This window comes from Panicum virgatum, chromosome 9K (genome assembly GCF_016808335.1).
Source record: "Panicum virgatum strain AP13 chromosome 9K, P.virgatum_v5, whole genome shotgun sequence".
NCBI classification, from domain to species: domain Eukaryota; kingdom Viridiplantae; phylum Streptophyta; class Magnoliopsida; order Poales; family Poaceae; genus Panicum; species Panicum virgatum.
In genome coordinates this window covers 65,452,458-65,476,917 of record NC_053144.1, presented here as the reverse complement: position 1 = coordinate 65,476,917, position 24,460 = coordinate 65,452,458, and the positions used below count along the sequence as shown (strand labels likewise).

At 49.9% G+C, this 24,460-nt stretch overlaps 2 protein-coding genes, 1 long non-coding RNA gene and 1 pseudogene across 6 annotated transcripts; all 4 read left to right on the top strand.

Annotated features, from left to right (window-relative positions):
- The first annotated feature begins 7,236 nt into the window (after window positions 1-7,236).
- On the top strand, window positions 7,237-8,190 carry LOC120647106 (protein TIFY 11b-like). Its single transcript, XM_039923731.1, has one exon. It carries the CDS (start codon window positions 7,402-7,404, stop codon window positions 7,930-7,932), a length of 531 nt encoding a protein of 176 aa, XP_039779665.1. The 5' UTR covers window positions 7,237-7,401; the 3' UTR covers window positions 7,933-8,190.
- A 3,659-nt stretch (window positions 8,191-11,849) lies between these two features.
- Window positions 11,850-13,484, top strand: LOC120647104 (annotated as a pseudogene).
- Window positions 13,485-17,350: 3,866 nt separating this feature from the next.
- LOC120647103 (3-ketoacyl-CoA synthase 10-like) lies at window positions 17,351-21,453 on the top strand. The gene is made up of 2 exons (XM_039923730.1): window positions 17,351-17,906; window positions 19,904-21,453. The coding sequence occupies exons 1-2, from the start codon at window positions 17,496-17,498 to the stop codon at window positions 21,113-21,115; spliced, it is 1,623 nt and encodes a 540-aa protein (XP_039779664.1). The 5' UTR covers window positions 17,351-17,495; the 3' UTR covers window positions 21,116-21,453.
- Window positions 21,454-22,159: 706 nt separating this feature from the next.
- Window positions 22,160-24,195, top strand: LOC120647102. Of its 4 annotated transcripts, none has more exons than XR_005664686.1 (3): window positions 22,160-22,762; window positions 22,850-22,921; window positions 23,216-24,195. It is a non-coding gene; the product is annotated as an uncharacterized LOC120647102 (long non-coding RNA). The 4 variants fall into 4 exon arrangements; XR_005664687.1 differs by having other exon boundaries at window positions 22,186-22,921; window positions 23,216-23,664; window positions 23,826-24,195; XR_005664688.1 differs by having other exon boundaries at window positions 22,192-22,921; window positions 23,216-23,664; window positions 23,978-24,195.
- Window positions 24,196-24,460: the final 265 nt, after the last annotated feature.

The window sequence follows — 24,460 nt, the reverse complement described above, 5'->3', positions numbered from 1 at the left end:
GCGTCGCGGCACGTTGCGCGTGTACGTGGTCAAAACTCAGAGTTGGAATGGAAGGATGATTGGCTAATGGCTAGACAGCCTAGAACTGGAGGGAGAGGACGGAGAGCAAGTTCTATCGGCCTTCTCTCTTGTCCTCCTCTCCACGTCTGCCTGGCGGCCCGGCGGCAGACCCTTGATGAAGCTGAATACAATTCCACTTGTCAGGTGTGCATGCATCATGCGTGTTTGGAGAGTTGGCCCATGTAGATCAAAGCAAATACGCCAGCGCTGCCTAGCTCGTCAAGAATCAGTCCCATGTGTCTTTGGCTATTACAGGTCTCTTTGGTTGAACATGAAGTCATACCGTGTATAACGTATTCAGTATGCATTGCATCTCGGATTCCACACGACCACACGTATCAGAACAACCTTGTGCCTTACTTGTTGGTCGTTGGTTCTTTCCTTCATTACTCGTGTAAGCCATGCTTGGCATTTGCAATGATCTCTGTATAATTAAATCAGTCAGCAAAAAACTAGGCTCCACATCACCGGACTGTTGAAATAAGACCCAACGCTCCTAGAATTCTTCATCAGCCTCTGACCATCAGCGAGCTCTCACATTCAAACTTCAGAAGCGACCACGCACCTCCTCCTGTCTCCGGTTCTAATATAAGCGTTCGCTGTGCCTCCTCCCATTATTACTTTGTTATTAGCACCATCAACCGGCTGTCCTTCACCACCTGTGCCCTTTTTTTTTCAGACCGAGAATCTACCCAACAATTTCCATTAACTGCCGATAAACATCTTGAACTTCTACTGTGCCGTCCTTGCTGCTAATTCAATTCTTTCTCGCTGTTAGTCTAATTCTTCTTCAGTGCTCAGCAACCAAGAACCGACATGGAAGCAAGCGCGGGAGAAAGGCGAATGTGGCCGAGTCATTCTTGGGCTCCTGGATTGCTGACCTGGTACCAGCATGCATTCTGTGAGCTGCTGGTTTTGTTGTGAATGCTAGAGGCCGGATTTTTCCTTTATATTTAATAAAAAAGGAAAATAAAGCATGCCTTTGTGACGGCCGGGCAAACATGCATGACTCCAGCTCCCGTTTACTTTGAATTTTTAAATTCCAACACCGCGGCACCCAGAATCATTGCGGAAATGTCAACGACACATGAGGATCGGAGTCGCAGGCGGCTGCGACCGAACCATTATATTTTTGTACAAAATAAAATTTTAACAAAGACATCACGATTTCGGTCACAAGCAACTCGTGTTAGGTTGTTTTCTTCTCTGTTTCTAGACTAGGATCACATCTAGTGTACGAATCGAGTACTGGGGTACAAGTTCTAGGTGTAATATCAAGTGATTCATTCTAGACCTAGTACAAGAGATAGACAGAGAAAGAGAGATAGGTGGATGAGAGACACAGACCATCCGCGGGAGTGGATGCAGAGGAGCCATTGCCGGTGAGCGCCATCGCGTCGATGGAGCCGAGGATGGAGGCGAGGAAGTCCGGCTCTTCGAGGCGCTGATCCGGCGGCGGCAGTGGACGACGCAAGTCCCGACGTCCTTCAGGCCTCCACCGGCACTGGCCGATGACGGGGTTGGAGGCGGAGGACGTCGTGGTCGCGGTGGCGGAGCTTCCCGTCGGCCTCGCGCTAACCCTAGATCGGTAGGGACTGTGGGAGAGGGTTGTGACGGCGGTGAACTTGGGATCACGTGCCCCGGGCCCTCTCCCTATTCTTTATAGCGCGGGCGACGGGGGCCCACCAGCCATGTTTGGCTGAATGCCCCCGATCAGGGCGCAAATCAAGGGATTGGCCAGATCTTTGGATCTGGCCGTTGGAGATCAATTCCAACATTCTCCCCCTTGATCTCTCAATGTTCTTATTCTTGTTCTGTATCTGAGTTTATCCATCCCATCGCAGATCAGTGTATAGGGCGTGCCTCGTCATGATAATTATTACTGTCAGATTAACAGCCACAATCACCTTTCCGGTCTGAAACAGATTCTTATTCTAGGGCCCTCTTTGTCCAGGAATCATAGGCTTTCCCTTAAACCCATGCCGGCTAAGTGTTCTCTGAACACATTGGGTGGTAGGCCTTTTGTAAGCGGATCCGCTAACATCTTGTTCGTTCTGATATGTTCTAGACAAATAGTTTGATCCTGGACTTGCTCCTTAACAACATAAAACTTGATGTCGATGTGTTTGGCAGCACCACTCGACTTGTTGTTATGAGCATAGAATACTGCTGGCTCGTTGTCGCAGTATAATTTCAGTGGTTTTTCTATGCTGTCGACCACTTTCAATCCGGGTACGAATTTCTTTAGCCGTGTGACCTGCCCCGAGGCCTCATAACATGCCACAAATTCAGCATACATCGTGGAGGATGCTGTAACTGTCTGTTTGGAGCTTTTCCACGATATTGCTCCTTTTGCAAGAGTGAAGATGTATCCAGATGTGGACTTTCTATCATCTGCATCTCCTGCAAAATCTGAATCTGAATACCCTTCTATTTCTAAAGTTTCTGATTTTCTATATGTTAGCATGAGGCCAGTTGTGCCCCTCACATAGCGCAAAGCTTTCTTTACCATTTTCCAGTGCTCTATGCCTGGATTACTCTGGTATCTGCCAAGTACCCCGGTAACGAAACTTAAGTCAGGGCGTGTGCATACTTGTGCATACTGTAAGCTTCCGACAGCCGAAGCATAAGGCACTGCCTTCATTTGCTCGAGCTCATACTGGTTCTTGGGACACTGATGTTTCCCGAAACTGTCGCCCTTGACTATTGGAGCAGGTGTGGGCTTGCTCGCATGCATACCATATTTCTTTAATATCTTTTCTAAGTATGCTTTCTGTGATAATCCTAAAACCCCTCTTCTTCTATCTCGGTGAATCTCAATTCCTAAGACGAACGAAGCTTCACCAAGATCTTTCATATCAAATTTTGAGGACAAGAATTTCTTTGTCTCCAGTAGTAGATTAACATCACTGCTAGCTAGCAGAATGTCATCCACATACAAGATGAGGAAAATAAATTTTCCGTTCTTGAATTTCGCATAAATACAATTGTCCTCTTCATTTTCTTTAAATCCAAACTTTCTAATTGTTTCATCAAATTTCAAGTACCACTGCCTCGAGGCTTGCTTCAAGCCATAAATCGATTTTCTCAAGCGGCATCCTAAATTTTCTTTGCCTTCCATGACAAAACCTTTGGGCTGTGCCATGTAGACATCTTCATACAAATCCCCATTTAGAAATGCCGTTTTCACATCCATCTGATGCAATTCTAAATCATAATGTGCCACTAAGGCCATTATTATTCTGAAAGAGTCTTTACATGAGACCGGAGAGAATGTCTCATTGTAATCTATTCCTTCTCTTTGCGTGAAACCTTTTGCCACGAGCCGTGCTTTATATCTTTCTATGTTCCCTTTGGAGTCACATTTCGTTTTGTAGACCCACTTGCAGCCTACTGTTTTGGCTCCTTTGGGAATTTCTTCTAAGTCCCAAACTTTATTGGTATTCATGGATCTCATTTCATCTTCCATGGCTGCAAACCATTTGGATGAATTGGCGCTTTTCATGGCTTCTTCAAAAGAGGTGGGATCACCCTCATTCTGTATTTCTTCACTATGATAGACTTCATAGTCTTTAGAAATAGCTGGTTTTCTAGTTCTTTGGGACCTTCTCGGGGCCACTGCGATTGGTATTTCTTGCACAGGAGGCTGTTGTTGCTCCCCCTCATTCATGGCAACAGGTTCTATTTGGTCCTGAGGAACAGGGTCCTCATTTCCATTTAATGCCAAGCTAGGAAAACCAACAACAGGTGGTGGCACCACAGTTTCTTGCACTGCAACGTTGCCGCCCATGTGACCGAAATAAATTTCTGGCGCATGGTGCCGGCCCCGCGCGGCATCTTCCTCCCTTGCTCCCAGAGGGTTACTTGCGCCGTCGTGGCTGCCTGGCTCCTCCTCCGAGCGCGCGACAGGTGGACGGGGTGCGTGCACGTCGCTGTCCCTGCTCCCCGTCGCTCACGAAAACGTGCTCCGTCATCGCACATGACGCTGATATATACTAGTATCTCCTCCACTCACTCCACCACCACAGGACTTACCAGCCGGATATATTTATATTTATATATAATATAATTGTGGTCTTATCTAATCGAACTCGCCTCGTGATCCCAACACCGGAAAAATCGGTCGTCTAGAGAGGGGGAGGGCCGGAGGGGGAATAATGGATGGGGTGGTATGGGCGTGAGGCCCCCGGCCGGAGATCTTTCTCGTGAACCATGAGCAGGGTTAAATTTACAGACCGAAACCGGTACCGAAACCGGTCCGGATACCGCGGTAATCGGTCAAACCGGTCCAAACCGGTTCCGGTTTGGGGCGGTTTCAAATCGGCTCAAATTTAAAATTTAAATTTAAATTAAAAAATGAAATAACTCTAAAAAATTCCTAAAAATATTTCAAGTTGCGACGAATCTAATAGTGTCAATTTTTTTTCAAATATTCATTCATTTAGTATACTTTGCGGGCATTTGAAGTTAAACAAAAAAAGCGTGCATACAAAAGTATACAAATACAATGCAAAACATGTTATACATTATATTAATGTAAAAGTAGTACAAAAGAGGGTTAGATGATTCATTTAAGCTAAAAACATGTTATACAAAAATTCAAATTTTAAACAAAGTCGGTTTTTTTATTCAACGGGCCGGTTTCCACTCAAACCGGACCGGTTTTCGAGTCAAACCAGTTGGCTAATCGGTGGAAACCGATTGAACGGGCGTCTATAGTTTGAAATTTGATTTTAACCAGTTTTTACCGATTTTCGGTCAAATCGGTCCGGTTTACCAGAACCGGACCCGACGGTTTCAGGGGACCGGTCGGTAAAAATAGCCCTGACCATGAGCGGGGCAGTAGGGGGGTTGCCGTGCACGCATTTGCAGGGCCCAAAAGGTGTGGAGGCCGTACGGTTTCCGATCCTTTTCAGCGCGATTCTGCTGTGATGATATACGGACGGACGGAGCAGCAGCAGCAGCATGCGAATGTGTTTATTTTGTGTGTCTATCTACTGTAGCGCGCAGGTGCGTTGCAGGCCTGCCTCCGTTTTTTTTTTTGTGGCAAGAGAGCGTAAGCGATTAAGAACCACGTACATAATCCTCTCTTCTTCCCAACGGGCAGATGGATGATGATTATTCAGAGCGTGTGGATAAGAACTATACTTAAAAGGCAGAACAGAACGGCGGTGCAAGAGGAGGGGGGAAAAGGATCGAAAGGCAAGGAAATAGCCCGGGCCTCACGCAGTCACGCCACCGCTGGGGTGAGCCAGCGAGCAGAGTAGTGCCAACCACGACCAACCTCGTGATCCAAATCCAATGACTAGAGCGCACGTCAAAAATGCCGAGGGGGCGGGGGCATTGGTTGGCACGGTCACGGGCTGGAGTCTCTTGTTGGAATGGCTCTCGTATGGGCACGGTTCCTTGAAGGAAATGCTCCTGAACGCGCTCCGCCAGTCCTGCTCATGCACGTCGAACGAAGCCCCCCGTGCTCAGATCGATACCCTGTTGCGGGACGACGCCAGGCGCGCGTCCGCCTCTGCGCCGCCGCCGGCGTGTTTCTCGACGACCCGCTCGGCCCGGGCTACCGCCACGCTCTCCGAGCACTGGGCGCGCCTCCCCTCCCCGTGCTCGACTTCAAGGTCAGCGCTACCGTCGCGCCGCCTCGACGAGGCCAGCCGGGTGCTGTCCGGTCCCGTCATCAGCAGAGACGCAGGAAGCTCGGTGCCTTCCTGATCGGCCGGTATGAGCGCCCAGTGACGGAGCCACACTATACCGTAGCGGTCAGTCAGCCGAACCCGGCTTTTTGTAGGCAAATCCGAGCACTCTCCAGCGTGACCCAAGACTACCCAATTAGCAGCACGCTAGTTGCAGCCCACGATTACGCCTCCCATTCCCCCAGCAGCCCAAGCGCAGGAGAAGAGAGCACCTGTTGTGTTGAGCGAGCAAATAAGGTGCGAAAAATAGTAGATTAACAAAATTAGCAGGCTACGAGGGGCAGTATGGCAGCATTCCTTAGCTGCTCTGCTCGAGTACATCCATTCGTAAGTGAAATGCACCTAGCCACACTTTCGTTATATGGGATCGGATCTATCCTTCTTATAACAAGATTGGAATATTTTATGGTTGAAATTGACACGGAATTCACACGGGTCGAACATGCTTTTGTGTTTCATGCATACGCCGGTGAAAATGTCTCCATTCCAACATCGTATTTCCAGGGTATACCTATGAGCACAAAAAAATGTCTCGATTTGCAGGAAAGAAACCGTAGATCGTTTGCATATAGTAGTAGTTTTTTCCCGCAAAGTCTATTCATCGCGCGCGCGATTTCCTAGCGACGCATCGCAGAACACGCGCGGCGCCCGCCCTGTTCATCTTCTACCTCCAGCCTGGGGAGGGGGCGCGGCAGCCGGCGAGCTTGGGGGAGGGTGGAGGGGGAGGGGTGGTCGGGGAGGGGCGGTAGGTGGGCGGAACGGCCACCGGCGAGGTCGCCGGTGGCCGGGTTGGGGGTCGAGGTGGCGGAACTTTAGGGTTCCGGGTTGCCGGGGCTTCCATGGCCGGCGGTTCTAGAGGAGGGGCCGGGGGCGGCGGCGGCCCGGCGGAGGTGGCGGGTTGGCCGGCGGAGGGCGAGGCGGCGCTCCCACGCCGCTAGCCGGGCAGGGCCGGACATCCGGTGGACGGTGGGGGTGAGGAGAAGGTGACGACGATGGACGGGCGGCGCGGCGGCGAGCTTGGTTAGTGGCGGCGGCGGTGGCGACGGCGCCGGAGCCGGGGATGGCGGGGGAAGACGGGGGAGCAGCAGTGGGGCGGCTTCTGCGATGGAATCGCGGCCAGCCGAGCCGCGCGCAATGCAAATAGACGCCCCGCTTTTTTCCCCCTAAAAGAGATCATGCATCCCTCCGCCAAAAGAATGTCCGAAAACCCCCAACCACGTTTTTTTCTTTTGGCCCCGCGTGAAGCTCACCAACTGGGCCGCACCGCCGCACCCGCACCTCTCGGCCAAGGAATAAACTAACCATACATTAGTAGGCAATTCCCTTTCCGCACGTCTCCATCCCGCCAGCGCCCAGCGACCGTCCCACCACACCTGCTCCGCCCCAGCCACAAGAATCACGTGTTCTTCGTGCCCAGCACCACCACCGCGCCGGGCTCACGTCTCCTTTGCCCCCCAGACCTCCTATAAAACACGGCTCCCCGCGCCCCCCGTCAACTCACACCGGTCACCGCACCATCGAGCAAGCAGCAGCACAAGCGCAGGAGCATCCGAGAGAAGAGGAGGAAGAAGCTAAGCCAAGACCGCGGCGACGCAAGAGAAGGAGAAGTAGAAGAAGAGAAGCAGTCTCGATTGATACGGCCATGGCTGCAGCGGAGGGCAAGAGCAGGAGGTTCGCGCTCGCCTGCGGCGTGCTCAGCCAATACGTGAAGGCGGAGCAGATGATGGCGGCCGCCCCGGCCCCGGCCCCGCGCGCGCCGGCGACGACGCTGAGCCTCATGCCCGGCGCGGACGTCGGCGCCGAGCAGGAGCCAGCCGCCGCCGCCGCGGTGAGAGGGGAGGAGGCGGCCGGGCCCGCGTCCACGGCGGCGCCGCTCACCATCTTCTACGGCGGGCGGGTGGTCGTGTTCGAGGACTTCCCGGCGGAGAAGGCGGCCGAGGTCATGCGCCTGGCCGCCGGCGCCGAGCGGGCGGCGGCCCCGGCCCCGCGCGACGACATGCCCATCGCCAGGAAGGCGTCGCTGCAGCGGTTCCTCGCCAAGCGCAAGGACCGCCTCGTCGAGCGCGCGCCCTACAGCCGCCCGTCCCCGGCGGAGGAGGCCGAGAAGAAGAAGCCGGCTGCCTGGCTCGGGCTCGGGAGCGCGGACGCCGACCGCCTCGCCATCGCGCTGTGATTTTGGAGCTCGCCGGGTTGCACCTGCACATGCTGGGGGATTGACTAGCACTAGTAGTGATTTAATTGGGCGGGTTCCTGGGGTTGTAATCGGATTGGATTTGATCGAACAGAGCCGGAGCATTTGCTCATTGCTCTTACAGAGACGGGGAATTGTAGAGATGTATTCTTGTTTGCCTCTTCTGTTTAACAAGAGCGCTTTGCTCTTGTAAGTTTGTAACATTTCGATAGAAAGATGGGAGATCGAACAATTCGTCAATTTGTGCCTTCCAAGCGTTGTTATATTTTCCCTGTAGAAAACGTGCCCGACCTTTTTTTTTAAAAAAAATTATGAGCTCAAGAAACAAGAGTGAAACATGAAAATAGGAAGAAGAAAATCACAAACGAAACTCCAACCACAGACTCAAATCGGTACAGTACTCCACTGCTAACAGTAGTAGTTTATTGCTCGAGAAAATTCAAAAGTGGTCCAAACGGGCACCACGAAAACGTGCCCCCAAAACCGCGTACGCGCCATTGCCTTTCGGAGAGGGGGCACGCACCACCACCAGTTTGGTCCAGATCCAAAATTCCAAACGCGTGGATTATTATACAAGTGTACTTAATATATATATTTTTGAAGTAAAGTATAATATATATGCCGTCGCTGGCAATAGTCTATCGCCGGCCGGGCCAAGTGGGGCACCCGCGCAATTCACATGCCGACCGAGCCAGGCGACGGGAACCTTCCCTTCTCCCCCCACCCGCGCTGGATGCAACTTGCACGCCCCCGCTACTATTCAAATCGAAACCAGCCCGTCGCGTCGCTTTCCCCCGCCTATCGGCTTCCCCTCCCCTGCCTTGGCCTTCTCCTCGTGGTGCTTTCCCGTGGCGCACGCGGCCGCGTGCCTGTCCGACGCCGGCGCCGTGAGCTGCCCCCTACCCCCGGCGACGCGGCCAGCACGGCTGCCTCGGGACGGAACGGCCCATGGTTCGTCGGCACAAAAAGCTTGGACGAGGACGATGGGATGCGATGCGCGGCCGATTCCGTCACGTTTTCGGACAGCAACATGGCGGGCGGCATGCTGCTGGAGTGTGCTGGGCGCGGAAATATCTCGGTATTTATTGGGGCCATCATTAAAAAGAGATCTCGGCTCAGACGGTGTGATCCGTCGTGACCGTCACGTTAATCAAAAGTCTCAGTGAAACTACTCCTCTACCTCGCCGAAGGATTTGTTTTTTTTTTCCAGAAAAAAATTCCCAGTCAGTAGTCGGGGAGGTGTCGCGCTGCACGACACGGCCACTGGCCAGGATTGGGCCTTGCCGGCCACGGCCAGGCAGAATTTCGAGCAGTTTTTAATAAAGGTCAGACGAGCTGACACTGACGCCCTTCAATGATGACAGGTTTAATCTGTATGCCCAGCCAGACATACACTCTGTTCACTACATCTTCGTTGCATCCAGCCAATAATATTTCTTTCTCATATCAAATTAGCACCAACCAGCCAGCAGTATTTTTTCTCACAAAAAATCAGCACCCTCCACAAAACACAAAACAAGGTGGACGACGTTCCGTGTGCCGGAAGAGCGCTTCGAATTAGGCGCAAGCGGAGTCGAAGTGGCCCAGCGGTTTTATTTGCTCCTTAGGACACCACTGTGTTTTTTTCACTTAAATAAAATTTACTTTTGACTTGACACCAAGCAGAGTGTGATTTCGCGGCGGCATTTAAACTAAATAAATCCCTCCACGCAACTTAAGTCATGTTTAGTTCTCACCCCGTAAATGCAAAAAAACCGTAAACACAAAAAGTGCAAATGAATCTTGCTAATTTGAAATATTAAATGAAGTCTATTTACAAAACTTTTTGCATGGTTGGGCTGTAAATCGCGAGACGAATCTAATGAGCATACTTAATTCATAATTTGCAACAGTGATGCTACAGTAACCATCCGCTAATTATTGATTAATCATGGATTAATTAGCATCATTAAATTCGTCTCGCAATTTACAACTCATCTGTACAAAAAGTTTTATAAATAGACTTCATTTAGTACTTCAAATTGGCAAGATTCCCACGTAAATATTTTTTTGCAAAAACATGTAAAACGAGACCTTACCTCGTGCCGTTTCAAAAGACGCAGCCGGCGCCACAGACCCTCCACGCTGGAGCTAGAGCAGGTTGCTAAAAAACCAGGTTTGCTCCGGCATGTGCGTGTTGACACGTACGCCGCGCGAGTCCAAAGGACCCACGGGCCACGTACGCAAAGTCAAAAGGCATTTGACAACCAGGGTTCACCTAACCTGTTGGAAACCGGTCCGATTTGACCGGTTACCGGTTAAACCGGTTCGGCCCGGTTCCGGTTTGGGCAGGTACCAAATCGGTCCAAATTCAAAATTTAAATTTAAATTCAAAAAATAAAAAATTTTAAAAAATTCCTAAAAATATTTCAAGGTGCGACGAATCTAATGGTGTCAAATTTTCTCAAAAATTCATTTATTTAGTATAGTTTGCGGGGATTTGAAGTTAAACAAAAAAAACATGCATACAAAAATATACAAATACAATGTAAAAATAGTACAAAAGAGGGTTGGAGGGTTCGTTTAAACTAAAATATGTTATACAAACATTTATAACACAGGGTTCTGAACTTGGTTTTGAAAACTTGCTTTAATTTAATGTCTCTAATTAACAGTCCAAGTAGATATAATTTCTGACATAGTGCAAACTAAACACGACCGGACCAAACCGGAACCGGTCAAACCGGACCGGTTACCGACGGTTTGGTGAACCCTGGTTCTAGCTATATAACTTTCAGATGATAATAGACTGGGAGAATGGCAGTTAGCTCCAACTTATGTAATCCCGATCGAGCAGTGAATGAAATCACCAAGTGCCAAAAAAAAAATTCCACTTTTCTTATTCGTATTCTTTCTTATCTATTTTTTGAAAGGTTCCTTTTCCGCTTTCTTTCAGAAAAAAAAAGAAAAGGGAATATTTAGTATTTGCACTCGCACTAGGCACTAGTAGTACAACAAGCAGTACAGATTGGTGGGCCGAAGACCTGGAGAGATCTCCTCCTTCACTGTCTCTTTTCTTCTTCTACAGTTACTTAACTGTGGGCTTAATATTAGGCCTAAATGAAAGATAGCCCAATAAGCCTAATCGAGAAATGGGCTGCGATACCTGTTAAACGCCATCAAACATGCGGCCCTTGCCTCCCTTTTCACTTCTTCTGCTTCCCTTGTCACCCGGTGGCGCCGCCGCCGCCGCCTTCTCGTGTCGTGTTACTCGGTGGCGCCGGCGCAACTAGCTCCGTGCAGGGTTAAAAAAACCGCTGGGAACCGGACCGGTTACCGCGGTTACCGGTCTAACCGGCCCGGACCGGTTCCGGTTCCGGCCGGTTCAAACCGGGCCCAAATTCAAATTTTAAATTTGAATTCTAAAAAATGGAAAAATCCCCAAAAAATCTTAAAAATACTTCAAGTTGTGACGAATTTAATGATGTCAAATTTTTTCAAATATCCGTTCATTTAGTATACTTTGCGAGCATTTGAAGTTAAACAAAAAAAACGTGCATACAAATGTATACAAATACAATGTAAAAGTAGTAAAAAAAGGGTTGGATGGTTCATTTAGGCTAAAACATGTTATACAAATATTTATTTAGTATACTTTGCGGATATTTGAATTTAAACAAAAAAAGAAAAAAATTGAATTTAGCGGGTTACCAGTCAAACCGACCGGTAACCGGTCAAACCGGACCGGTAAACCGGTCTAACCGGCCGGTTAGCCGTTCGAAACCGGTATAACTGCGGGTTTTGAATTCAAATTTGAGTTTGACCGGTTTTTACCGGTAACCGGTCAAACCGGACCGGTTAGCCGGAACCGGGCGCCGGCGGTTCAGTCCGGTCGGTCGGATAAAAAAACCCTGGCTCCGTGGCCTCGGCGTCCTCCTCCCAGCTTCCTTCTTCTTGAAATAGAGTTATTGCTGCAGCTGTTCGATCTCTTCTGCTTGTGCGGTTCCTGGCCGCCTCACACGCCATGCGCGCAACGTGTTCGCGCAATCGCCTGAGCGAGCTGCTTCGCTCCCGGGGCCAGGGTCAGTGGCAATGCCAGTGCCCGTACCAGCTTTCTCCCGCGCGGCGCATGACGCGCGGCCGCAGCGTGAAGGAACGGAGCAAGAAGAAGCGCGTGCACGCGCTCGAGGTGGCCATCGAGCGCTGGAAGGTGCTCTCCAAGGTGCTCACCGTCGTCGAGGCGCTCAAGAAGGAGGAGGAGCACGTCACCCCCGCTCAAGCGCCTCGAGATCCTGCGGCCGCAGCTCGGCCTCGTCAAGCCGCACAAGGTGGCCCACTTCGTGCGCCGCTCGCCGCACCTGTTCGAGGTGTGCCGCGACAGCCGCGGCGTCATGTGGGCGGGGCTCTCGCCGCAGGCGGAGGCGCTCGTCGAGGAGGAGGCGCGCCTGCTGGAGGAGCACTCACCCACGGCGGCGCAGTATGTCACCAGGATGCTCATGATGTCCGTGGACAGGCGGCTGCCAATCGACAAGATCGCACACTTCCGGCGCGACATGGGGCTTCCTCATGACTTTCGGACGCGGTGGGTACACATGTTCCCCGAGCAGTTCAGGGTGGTCAGGTTGGAGGATGGTGAGTATCTGCAGCTTGTCTCTTGGAACCCAAACTGGGCAGTCACTGAGCTTGAGAAGAAGGCTGCCGCATCAGCTGGTGATGCCAATGCCAGTCCTCCAGGAGAGCTCTCGCTACCGTTCCCATTGAAATTCCCACCAAATTTTACAAGTTACTACAGGTTTCGAGGAAAAGCTCATCACTATGTGAAGACGGGCAATACTGAGCAGTTTCAGAAGATTACCTACCTCTCCCCTTATGCGGAGGCAAAGGGATTGACTCCAGGCACGCCAGAGTTTGATAAGAGGGCCGTTGCAGTGATGCACGAGATACTGAGCTTCATGTTGGAAAAGAGGCTGGTGACCGATCACCTTACGCATTTCCGCCGTGAGTTTGTAATGCCACAGAAGCTAATGAGGTTACTCTTGAAGCATTATGGCATCTTTTATGTTTCTGAGAGGGGGAAGAGATTAAGCGTGTTCTTAACAGAAGCATATGATGGGACCAAATTGGTAGAGAAGTGCCCGTTGGTGAGGTGGAGGGAAAAGCTCCTTCAACTTACTGGTTACAGTGGGAGGATGAAGAATCTTGGTAAATCTGAAGCATCTTCTGATTCAGAGGATTACTTATTAGATGGTGGTGGTGATGCTGTACTGGCCATTGAAAGTGAAAATTCGGATGACATCTTAGATGGCTGTTCTATTTCAGATGATTCTGAGATGGATTTAGGGGATACGGATGAATTTTGCAGAGACTGAATTGGTGGGTGTGCATGTGTAGCACAGAAGCACAGTTTTTTGTTTTTTGTTTCATTAAAACAAAACTCAGAAGAAACTGCTTGTGACAGTATGCTCTGGATATAATTGTAAGCTGCTGGTTTTCACACAGTTCCAGGTGTTAGCCCAAGCTTAAACATATTGAAGCAGATTGGGTATTGTTCTCTCCGAACTGACGTATTGGGGCTTCCAAATATTAGTCAAAGCACAAATAAATCGCAATGATATGATATGACAGGGTTGAATATTGCTTATCAGCTTATACCATGTTCCATTCATGTCATAAAACCAGATCAGTGGCCTATGATATCTTCTCTAGAAAAAAAATGGATGAGAGAAAACATGCAACATGCTGTACTCAATTTATGATTTTTTCCAAGATATATTCATCAAATAGTCGTAGCTTTGCTTTCAGCACACTAGGAGGCAGGCAGTGATGAAGCTAGAGCAAATTTTGCTCTACCTTTTCAGCCGCTCTCTTTTTATTCTTCTCCTTTTATGCATATTATAATTATAATTCATTACCTAAATGACGAATATGGTAGTGACATAGTAAAACTACGTATGGAATTTGTCAACATTTTATTTATACTCTAACATGTAAACTGTATGCTTTATCTTGATGATATGGTGATTATTTGCTGGTCTTGTTGTAGTGCTATCCAAGAAGTTGTTTCTATATAAGCGCTTCTACGTTTCATTTGGTTTGTGTTTTTTTTAGACCGTTTTCATTTGGTTTGTGTTGTGCATGTTGTGTTTGTCAATATTTCTATATCCTTTCAGCCCCTCTCCGTTTATTTTTCTCCTTTTATGCATATCAGACATATATATTTCCAACTATGTACTTTGAAGGTTGCTCTCCTCGGGTCAATTCCAGTTCCCGCGAAGTTTGCAAACATGCACACAGTGCATCCTCCTTTGTGTTTTTTGGCTTGAGAAAGGGGTTCATATTACGTATAACTGAATTTCTTTTTCTACTGGCTGGTGTACATTCTCACTGATTTAGCAAAAATAATGAGTATGTAGAATTAAGATATTAGCAGGCAAATGGCAATCTGGCATCTTTCTTTTTGTCCTCCCCCTGATAATGTGCCATCTCTTGGATTGCCCAGCAAGTTCTGTGACTGGCTTTAAAGCAGTATTAGATGCTATCCTACTGCACTAGACATCTCTCGGGGCTTCCTGAAACTAGCAACCTAACCGTTTTGTGAGGTGAAAGTATGAGCTGATTAACCTTTTTTTTTTGGTGTGTGTGTGCGTGCGCGCGCGCTATGGTGCAGCAAATAGAAAGGAAAATCAGCCTCTAGTCTCCAGATGAAATAACAATCCAACCCAAATCCCTTGCTGCAGACATTTTAAATTGATGGTATTATTTATGTATGTCATGTTAGCTTCAAAACAACAAATTGCTGTAGCATGTGCATTCTGTTTATTTCTACCAACAATTTATGTGAAATTCCTTCTTCGTGCTTATCTTTTTGTCTTTTAACAGGAGATATTTCACTTCGTCGTTCGCTGGCCTGTCTGGAGAAAAGATCCACCATCTCTTCTGCAAACATGCTCACATGGCGATCAGAGGCGCGGCTTAATGCAACCACATGGGAGCAAGAAGCCCCCATTTACTTTCCTCCTGGGTCGTTGCCACCATGAATGTTGTTCCTGCTCTACAGATCTCCCGTCCGTCGGCGTCCGTCCATCCTCTTATGCTTATTTGGATGGGCGCCATGTTCCTTATTTAAGGCTCCACACGGCAACAAAACAATGGCGGTGCTGTAGTACTGCTCGTGCAGATTTTTGGGTTATGGCTTGGCAGTTGGCACTGCTCGGAGAACCGACCATCTTTTCCACAGGAATTGGAGACGCGATGGCCATGGAGTGAAGTATCCTCTTTACCCCCTATCAAAGAAAATTCTTACTCCAAGCCATTTCAATTCTGAATGGAGTCGTTGCTTGCTTTTTCGGCCTTTGCTAAAAGATGTTTTTGATGTGCAGAAAGGTGTGCCATCCTGTGTGTCTGGACCATCAACCCATCATGAAATCGGAACACGTCTCCAGCTGAAACTGTTGCATCAGTACCATTAAGAGGTACTGTGTGAGCCGCTGCGTCAATTTAGGGTGCTGGAAGTTGTTGCTGGCATCACTATGTACATTAATCTTTGTCCCCATCACTGTGCATGATACATGAAAAAGGAATACACACGCGTCTGACCGGGCAAACGGAAACATTCAACTTTCTCAACCGTCTCATTTGATGGTGTCATTAAGTCATTGTTATCCTCCTGATCGTGACTGATTTTTTTTTCTGTCAGATCTGAGTACTTTCTCCCATGGGAAGCCAAGATCCCGAGTGATGTCGCGAGCCGAACCCCCAACTAACTGCTCGTATGGATGTACTTTACCAGAGGATAAATGTCACTAGCAAGGTGGTTAACCCTCGCGGATTGGGGTCAAGCTGTCGCTTTTGGCATGTATGGGCAGCAGCCCTTGCCGCTGTCACTCTCTGAGGTCTTTTTTTTTTGAGACCATGAGGTCTTTGTGTTCTGTCTTGCTGAGTTCTATCTTCTTCAGAGATGGGGAAGCCGAGCAGGCGAGCACACCGTGTTCCCTGTTTCTTTGTCGGTAATTTTGTGAAACAGTGTGCACGATCCGAAATGATTTACCCCTTGACACTTGACAGGAACTTTGTTGTAAGAAGCAGAAACGCATGGTATTGACGCGTTCCTGAATTCCCGGGGTATACTTGTGCGATGTATACCTGTCAAAATTTTGAGGCAGATGGGGTGGTACCGTGCGGTTTCAATGCCAATATGCCACGAACGATCGAGTCCCCCAAGCAGTTTGGCCGAGCCAGCTGCTGAGCCACCACCGCCACCAATTAAGAGGCCGTCCGTGAGATGAGATCGTGCTCGCCGTCTTCTCAGCTCGGCGAATCGGAGTGAATGAGCTCCAGCCTCCAGCTATGGCCGAGCACCGCCGCGGCACTGCGCAGCAGTGTTGCAGCAACCGGCCAGACAGGCCCAATTCATTTCGCCCCGGCGAGGTTAGGTGCCGGCGCTAGGCGAGGCGACATGTGGCATGGCATGGATGCCGCCGATCCAAAGGGCTCCACCACCACCGGGCACCGGCCCATCCGCGATCCGCCACCCCCTCCCGACATTATCTCCTCGTACGAGTACGGCCACGCAGACGTGCGCTTCAGCTTCAGCTCGCAGCTGCTAGGGCACTTTCAGTGCAGCGATACCTCACGTCGTCGAGTGTCAATTGACCTGACTTGAGCTAATGCAGGTCTGATCAAGACGATTATTCAGTGCAGCCATAAGCTTCTCCTCCAACTTCTTGTTTTTTTTGGGGGGGGTAGGGGGGGGGGGGGTGGAATGAGGATGCGCGTCATTGTTCTTGAGCGAATCCGGATAGCTCTAGTCCGTTCCAGGCTTGCAGGCCCTCAAAGGAAAGCCAGGCATGCCTGCTCATGTCATGCAGATAAAAGGATGCGTATCTTGTTCCCACAAGTAACAAACATGGCGTGTGGCCAGTGGTCACACGCTACAAGTGCAGGAACATGCAACTGTGTTATTTGTACTGCTGTATCTTCTTCCCAAAGCGCTGCTGTATCTCTCGTCATATTTGTACTGTATATGACTGTGTCAAACCACCTAGCTTAATTAACTTTGATGATGGAGTGAAGATGTCCAAGACTTAAATCCTAAGCCCTCATGTGTTATGCATGCAATTGCACACCCAGTGCTTGTCTGTACGATTACCATGCTAATTGCTAGTACTAATATAAAACCCAGTGAGCATGCAAAAAAGGTCTTGTGCCGCTGTGCAGTTCGTCAGCAGGATGGGCCCATATGTCAGACTCACAGACATCATCAAAGATGCATGCACGGAGGAGGAGGCAGGCATGCACACCATGCCGGCCTCAACTCAAGTGATGATCCCCCCCCCCCCCCCCCCCCCCCCCGGTCCGTCCCTGCCCTGGCCTCCTCTAATGGCATTAACTGCCACCACCTACCCACCCGCCATCTCCTCCCCTACCCGGCTGCTCCTCTTGCTGTGCTAGTAGTATATCAATACTAGCTGGACCCTTTCCCCTCCCCCTCATCTCGCCACTGCTCCTGCCACACTGCGACCAGCAGCTAGCAGCTCCGCATCAAGCGCGCAAGGGCAGAGGGCGCCATGGCGCGGGAGCAGGCGCTGCTGTCGACGGAGATCGTGAACCGCGGCGTGGAGCCGTCGGGCCCGGACGCCGGGTCGCCGACCTTCTCGGTGCGCGTGCGCCGCCGCCTGCCGGACTTCCTGCAGTCGGTGAACCTCAAGTACGTGCGGCTCGGGTACCACTACCTCATCAGCCACGGCGTGTACCTGGCCACCATCCCCGTCATCGTGCTGGTGTGCGGCGCCGAGCTGGGCAGCCTCAGCCGCGACGAGCTCTGGGCCAAGGTGTGGGGGGAGGCCACCTACGACCTCGCCACCGTGCTCGCCTTCCTCGCCGTCCTCGCCTTCACCATCTCCGTCTACATCATGTCCAGGCCCAGGCCCGTCTACCTCATCGACTTCGCGTGCTACAAGCCCGCCGACGAGCTCAAGGTATACACCTATCCGCGCAGCAGTGTCATTTCATTTCATTTGCATGCAAGTACATACACCTGTCCATCTGTATTCTAGCTAGGCGAAGCACTGCACAGATTAATTAGGTGCTCGCTTCTACCATTATTAGTACTAAAACATGCTCTTCAAGCCTGAAGCTGTTTCTTCTTTGACTTGATTTGCTTTTAATTTCTCGCCTGTTCAATTTGCATGCACTACACATTTCATAGTCATGTTGCACACGCATACACAAGAAAGACATGCACACCGTACCACATCTGATCTGATCTGGTCTAGTATGAGAAAAATGGATCAGGCTAACGTCTCGAATTAGGTGTGTTGTTTGAGGCTTTAATAAGTATATTTGACATGATGCTAACCGGGAAGAGATGATGCATGGAAAAATCGTGTCATGTGGAACTTTAGACTTGAATGGATAAGGTTACAAAGTGAGATTCATGAACTACTACTCCAGCCAAAACTATATTTGACTAGGTTATTGTTGCGTCTTTATATCCCTAGCGCACACACTTTTGTAAATGAAAAAGAAAAACTCAATTGCGGGATTCGTGTTTAATATTAAATCGATCAAGAAATAGAGGTGATGGCTCTAAAATTTGCGCTATCAGGAACGAGTGGTATGCAAACTATGGTACACAACCATGTGCTTTAGGCCGTGTTTATATCTTTACACCCAAAACACAAAATTTTTGTAATTCGCTTGTATAGTATATTAAATGTAGTTGAAAAATAAATCGCATTACAAAAATGGATTGTAAATCGCGAGACGAATCTAACGAGCCTAATTAGAACGTGATTAGACACTAAATTTCTACATTAATGCTATAGTAAACATGCTCTAATGATCATCTAATTAGTCTTATTAGATTCGTCTCTAGTTTACAGACGAAATCTTTAATTAGTTTATATTTAATACTTTAAATATTTAAGATTCTCTTGAAAAACACAAAATTCAAAGAGAACTAAGGGGGTGTTTAGTTCATTTTGCAAAAATGTGTAAAGATGTAAATAGGGCATTTGAAGTATTAAATGAAGTCTATTTGCAAAACTTTTTGCATAGATGGGTTGTAAATCGCGCGACGAATCTAATGATGCTAATTAATCCATGTTTAATCAATAATTAGCGGATGTTTACTGTAGCATTACTGTTGCCAATCATAGATTAAGTAGGCTCATTAAATTCGTCTCGCAATTTACAGTCCATCCATGCGAAAAGTTTTGTAAATAGATTTCATTTAGTGCTTCAAATTAGTAAGATTCTGTTTCACTAAACAAACACACCTTAACATCCGTGCGCACAGAGCAACTACCGTAGCTGTGCCGGTCCTTTAATGTGGTCACTGTCTCGGCCAGGTGCCACCAATCGCTGGCCCCGCAAGAAACTTAATTTTAGACAGTAGCATTCATGAATGCCCGCCTAGTAGCTTCATCAACATGGCTAGTACAAATTAACGCCGCCATCTTCTTCCGAATCTAGCTAATAATCCTCCATCAACATTTACAACTATCACCCATCATCAACGTGTCATGCGCATGCATGTAGGCTTAATGATCGATCCATCTGCCGGCGCCACGACGGGCCTGGGGGCCCACTGGTATTAATGGGCCGGCCGGAGGCAGGAGAGGAGTTTTATGAGGACACGGCGGGGCCGGTAGAGAGAGAGGGGTTTTTTTTTTTGAAAAGCTAGAGAGAGGGGATGGATCGAACGGTTTTCCGTTAGGTTACCAGTCGGTCGGCCACTCATCAGCTGCCACACTTTTGTGTACGGTTGGGCCGTTGCGGGCGACGCGCAATATGCAATCAATCAGCCGTACAAGTATCAGAAGTATGGTTGGGTCGGCTGCGTCTGGCTGTACGCTAGCAGTTCGATCCTGCAGTGTTCCTCATCAACTGTCAACAGAATGGATTAGCAGCTGCTAACAAAAATATAGTACTAGTTGATGCTTGAATAATGAACACTAGCGAATGAACGCAGGTGTCCAAGGCGGAGTTCATCGAGCTGGCGCGCAAGTCGGGCAAGTTCGATGAGGAGAGCCTGGCGTTCCAGTCGCGGCTGCTGGCCAAGTCCGGCATCGGCGACGAGTCGTACATGCCGCGCTCCGTGTTCGAGCCCAACGCCAACTGCGCCACCATGAAGGAGGGCCGCGCGGAGGCCTCCACGGCCATGTTCGCGGCGCTGGACGAGCTCTTCGACAAGTGCCGCGTCCGCCCCAAGGACGTGGGCGTGCTGGTGGTCAACTGCAGCCTCTTCAACCCGACGCCGTCGCTGTCGGCCATGATCGTCAACCACTACAAGATGCGCGGCAACATCCTGAGCTACAACCTCGGCGGCATGGGCTGCAGCGCCGGCGTGATCGCCGTCGACCTGGCCCGCGACATGCTGCAGGCCAGCGGCGCGGGGCTGGCCGTGGTGGTGAGCACGGAGGCCGTCTCCTTCACGTGGTACCCGGGGAAGCGGCGGTCGATGCTGATCCCGAACGCCTTCTTCCGCGCCGGGTGCGCCGCCGTGCTGCTGTCCAACCGGCGGCGCGACTTCCACCGCGCCAAGTACCAGCTGGAGCACGTGGTGCGCACGCACAAGGGCGCCGACGACCGCGCCTTCCGGTCCGTGTACCAGGAGGAGGACGAGCAGCGGATCAAGGGCCTGTCCATCAGCCGCGACCTGCTGGAGGTGGGCGGGCACGCGCTCAAGACCAACATCACCACGCTGGGCCCGCTGGTGCTGCCCTTCTCGGAGCAGCTGCTCTTCTTCGCGGGGGTGCTGTTCCGCCACCTGTTCCCGTCCAAGGCCTCGGCGCCGCCGCCGGGGCAGGAGGCCTCCGCCGCCGCCGCGCCCTACATCCCGGACTTCAAGCGCGCGTTCGAGCACTTCTGCATGCACGCGGCGAGCCGCGACGTGCTGGAGCACCTGCAGGCCAACCTGGGGCTGCGCGACGCCGACCTGGAGGCCTCCCGCGCCGCGCTGCACCGCTTCGGCAACACCTCCAGCAGCAGCATCTGGTACGAGCTGGCCTACCTGGAGGCCAAGGGCCGCGTCCGCCGCGGCGACCGCGTCTGGCAGCTCGCCTTCGGGTCCGGGTTCAAGTGCAACAGCGCCGTGTGGCGCGCCGTGCGCCGCGTGCGCCGCCCGGCGCGCAGCCCGTGGCTCGACTGCATCGACAGCTACCCGGCGCGCATGGACGCCTAGCTAGTCGTGATATATATACAAGTGCTGATCGATGAATGGACAATCATGCAACGAAAATTAATAGGACGCGATCGGCGACTCGCTCGCAGGCACAAATGCAAGTGTCGTTGCTTAATTAAGGTACGTTTGAGCTTTGGTTTGTGTTGTTGCTTGTTTGTTTAGCGGTTAAGGGAGAAAGAGGACGGGAGAGACAGACACTGCTAGTAGTAGTAGTACCATAATGTGTGCACTGGAATGGAAGTTAATGGGTTGTGTGTGAACTTATTATGTATCGGCAATCTTTAATCTGTTTAAGACTTGGAGTTGGCAATATATAGATGTTGCTGTTATCAAATCAATAGTGGTGGTGTGGTCAAGCTTGCATTGGATGACTGCTGCTATGACAAAGAAGTGCACTAATCATGCAATCGAAACAACCAAGGGCGGTGACGATGAGTTGGGGTTCCCTTGAGAGCCGGCAATCAGGAAGAGATTTCATCATTCGCATGATCTGTTATTGGAAACTACATACGGCGGGTTTCTACTTCCCAAAAAATATAATCTACGGCGGGCATTTGGGATTGCAGGTGGGGCTCGCGGCTTGACACTCCTTCATGGAGTCGTAACAATTCTCCTCCGGTTTTTGGTTGACACAGCAGTAACACTCACGTACTTTTGGCAACTGACATTGAAACTCGAGACAATTTCAGCACCACCTTGCTTTCGCTCTCAGCTGCTACGTCCTTGTGCGTCGTAGCATTATTCACTATGTTCGGCAGCAGTAACAATCCTAACAGTATTTTTTTTCCACATCAATCCAGCACCAGCTTTTAGCCACCAGCCAGCTAATAATATTTTTCTCTCACACCACTTCAGCCACCAACTCCAGCCCAGCGAATGATTGTTGCTTGTCATTCTTCCGAGGCTGATGTGTCTCCTTGTGATTACGACATCTGCAAGCTAAGCTCCCGCGGACGACGACCTGCTTCACAATACCAGGCACGTTCTCATAACAACACATACATAAATATACGGTAATGTGTTGTGGGGTGTACATCCTGAGGAGTGCTTATCTGGACCGTCCAGGTGGGTTTTGAGATTCGCGCTTTCTCTCCCCCGGGGGTGTATTCACACCGTATTCTAGTTTTTGCGTGGACGGGGTATTTCCCCTGTGGGGCCCAAGAGTCACGAGTGCGCTCGCACTTCCCACACGGCGGCTTCCTCGCTCGGCTGACTGCAGCATCTGCCCGCTCCACGAGGCTTCTTCCCCTTCGCGTCCGGCGTTCATCCGCCGCACGCTTCAGTTGGCGGCGAGATCCATCTGCACAGTTGGCCTCCGATTAGCCTGCGGCCAGTTCGGCACCCCCAGGTCAGGTGCCGACTGCCGAGCCCCCCCCCCCCCCCCCCCGCCGCCCGTGAACCTCCAGACGGCACCCAACGCGGCAGGAAACCCTAGAGCTGAGGGAGAGCCGGCGAGGGTGCGAATCCCGCATCCAAGCTCGATGGAGGTCGCCAGTCACCCACCATCCGGGAGTCCTTCCTGGTTGCTGGCGCGCCTGGATGGACGGAGGAGACAAGGAAGACCGGTGCGCCTGGATGGACGGAGGAGACAAGGAAGACCGGTGCGCCTGGATGGACGGAGGGGACAAGGAGGACGCAGCTCGGGAGGTACTTTTTGGTGCCTAAGCGAAGGAACCAAATCCAGCGGATATGAGTTTCTGAGTGCTGTTTTTCCCTCTCTTTTTTTGGTTGGAGATGCCTCTTGGACGGGGGCAATCGGCAGGAAATGATGGATCTGTTGTTGGATGCTGCAGTTTCTGCTCGAAGGTTTGTGCCTATTCAGATTTGGTGTACAATGTTGTAGGACCTTATGTATTATTCCCTTTTTTTTTTAGGGTTGTTCGGCTGATCCAATCTCGATTTGTCTTCGTTTATTTTTCTTCCCATAATACTATTCATTCTAGTAGCCGAATACTATTCACTAGATCAGCCGAACAGACTCTTAGTATGAGCATCAAAAAGTAGCAGGTATTACTAGCATGTGAATCAAGCACTGCAGGTGTTCCCTTATTTTTTTTTTTGTTAGTTGCGCTTACTAGAAATTTCGTTAACTTTTACCAGGCATTCAGTTGGTATACACCCATTATTTAGAAGGTGCTACTAGTACTGCCTCTCTCCTCCTAGAGCCGTCACTGTGCTGCCGAACACCCGTGCCCCGCCGATGCCCTCGCCACCAACACCAAGGACGCCGACCTCTCCACCAAGTAAGTAATTTGCCACCTTTCTTTAGATCCAGATCCTTCCCCAACTCCATCTGTGCCCGTTGGTGAAGGGGGCGAGGATTTACCACGCGATTTGGATCTGTACTATGAGAAGAAGGTCCTTTCTGAACCATCCTCATCTATCTCTGGTGCTTTTCCCCCAGGTTTGTTTTTCGATTTAAATTTATCTGTTGATTTCACCGCAATCAAGTTGAACCCCTACAGGCTACAAAACGGTGTTGCTGATTAATATGAACCTGAGGAGAGTTCTAGCTAGCAAAATGCTTGAGGAACATTTACGGTGAAAAGGTGATTATGATGTTTTCGTGACTTCACAACCTATATTTTGACCTGTTAACTTTTGATATAGAGTGATTCATTGGACTGATTATGAGCATCTGTGTACCTGATTTTGCTATTGAATCTTCAGTAATCGTGTCATCTTCATGTTTTCCCTTTTGCATATGCAGACCTACCCAACACTTGTGTTGTTACAACTAGCTTTCCAAAGTCTTGGTGTGGTGTTTAGGATTTAGACACATCACCTTTATATCTCTACAGGCAGGCAATTCTCAGTGATAAAGGACTTGGATGATCAGTGTGCACTTACATTGTACTACAGGAGGCGCTGCAACAACGAGGAACAAGAGTAAGACCATGATCGTGGACACCAAGCCCCCACACACGCCGTCCCTCGTATTCATGTTGGATCGTGTGATGAGGAGTCTGGATCGTTCTAAGAAAAGGCGAGCATAACCGGTGGCGGCCTGTGTATTCGGATGGCTTTATATAAGACGTTAGCTGTGCAATCAATCAATAATCATGATTTTGTTCCTTTGTCGAGCATAGAGTAAATGTAGAGAGAAATTAAAGATAGGTTTTCTAAAATGAAAAGATATATTGCTTTGGTAGCCTGCACGTTCGCTACCAAAAATACCACTGGCCAATCAATTGAGAATCATATGGATATATAGCTACTCAACGTGAGCTGGGTAATCATACATGAATAGTTAACATATACTAGCAGAGAAATAACAGTAAGAAAAAACAGCTGTAGAATATGATGCATTAATTGTCGCGTGTCTCGTCTATAGAGGAAGAAACA

Coding starts and splice junctions, on each gene's coding strand:
- LOC120647106 (XM_039923731.1), top strand. CDS start 7,402: ATGGCTGCAGCGGAGGGCAAGAGCAGGAGGTTCGCGCTCGCCTGCGGC.
- LOC120647103 (XM_039923730.1), top strand. CDS start 17,496: ATGGCGCGGGAGCAGGCGCTGCTGTCGACGGAGATCGTGAACCGCGGC. Junction 17,907..19,903: donor AGCCCGCCGACGAGCTCAAG/GTATACACCTAT, acceptor GAATGAACGCAG/GTGTCCAAGGCGGAGTTCAT.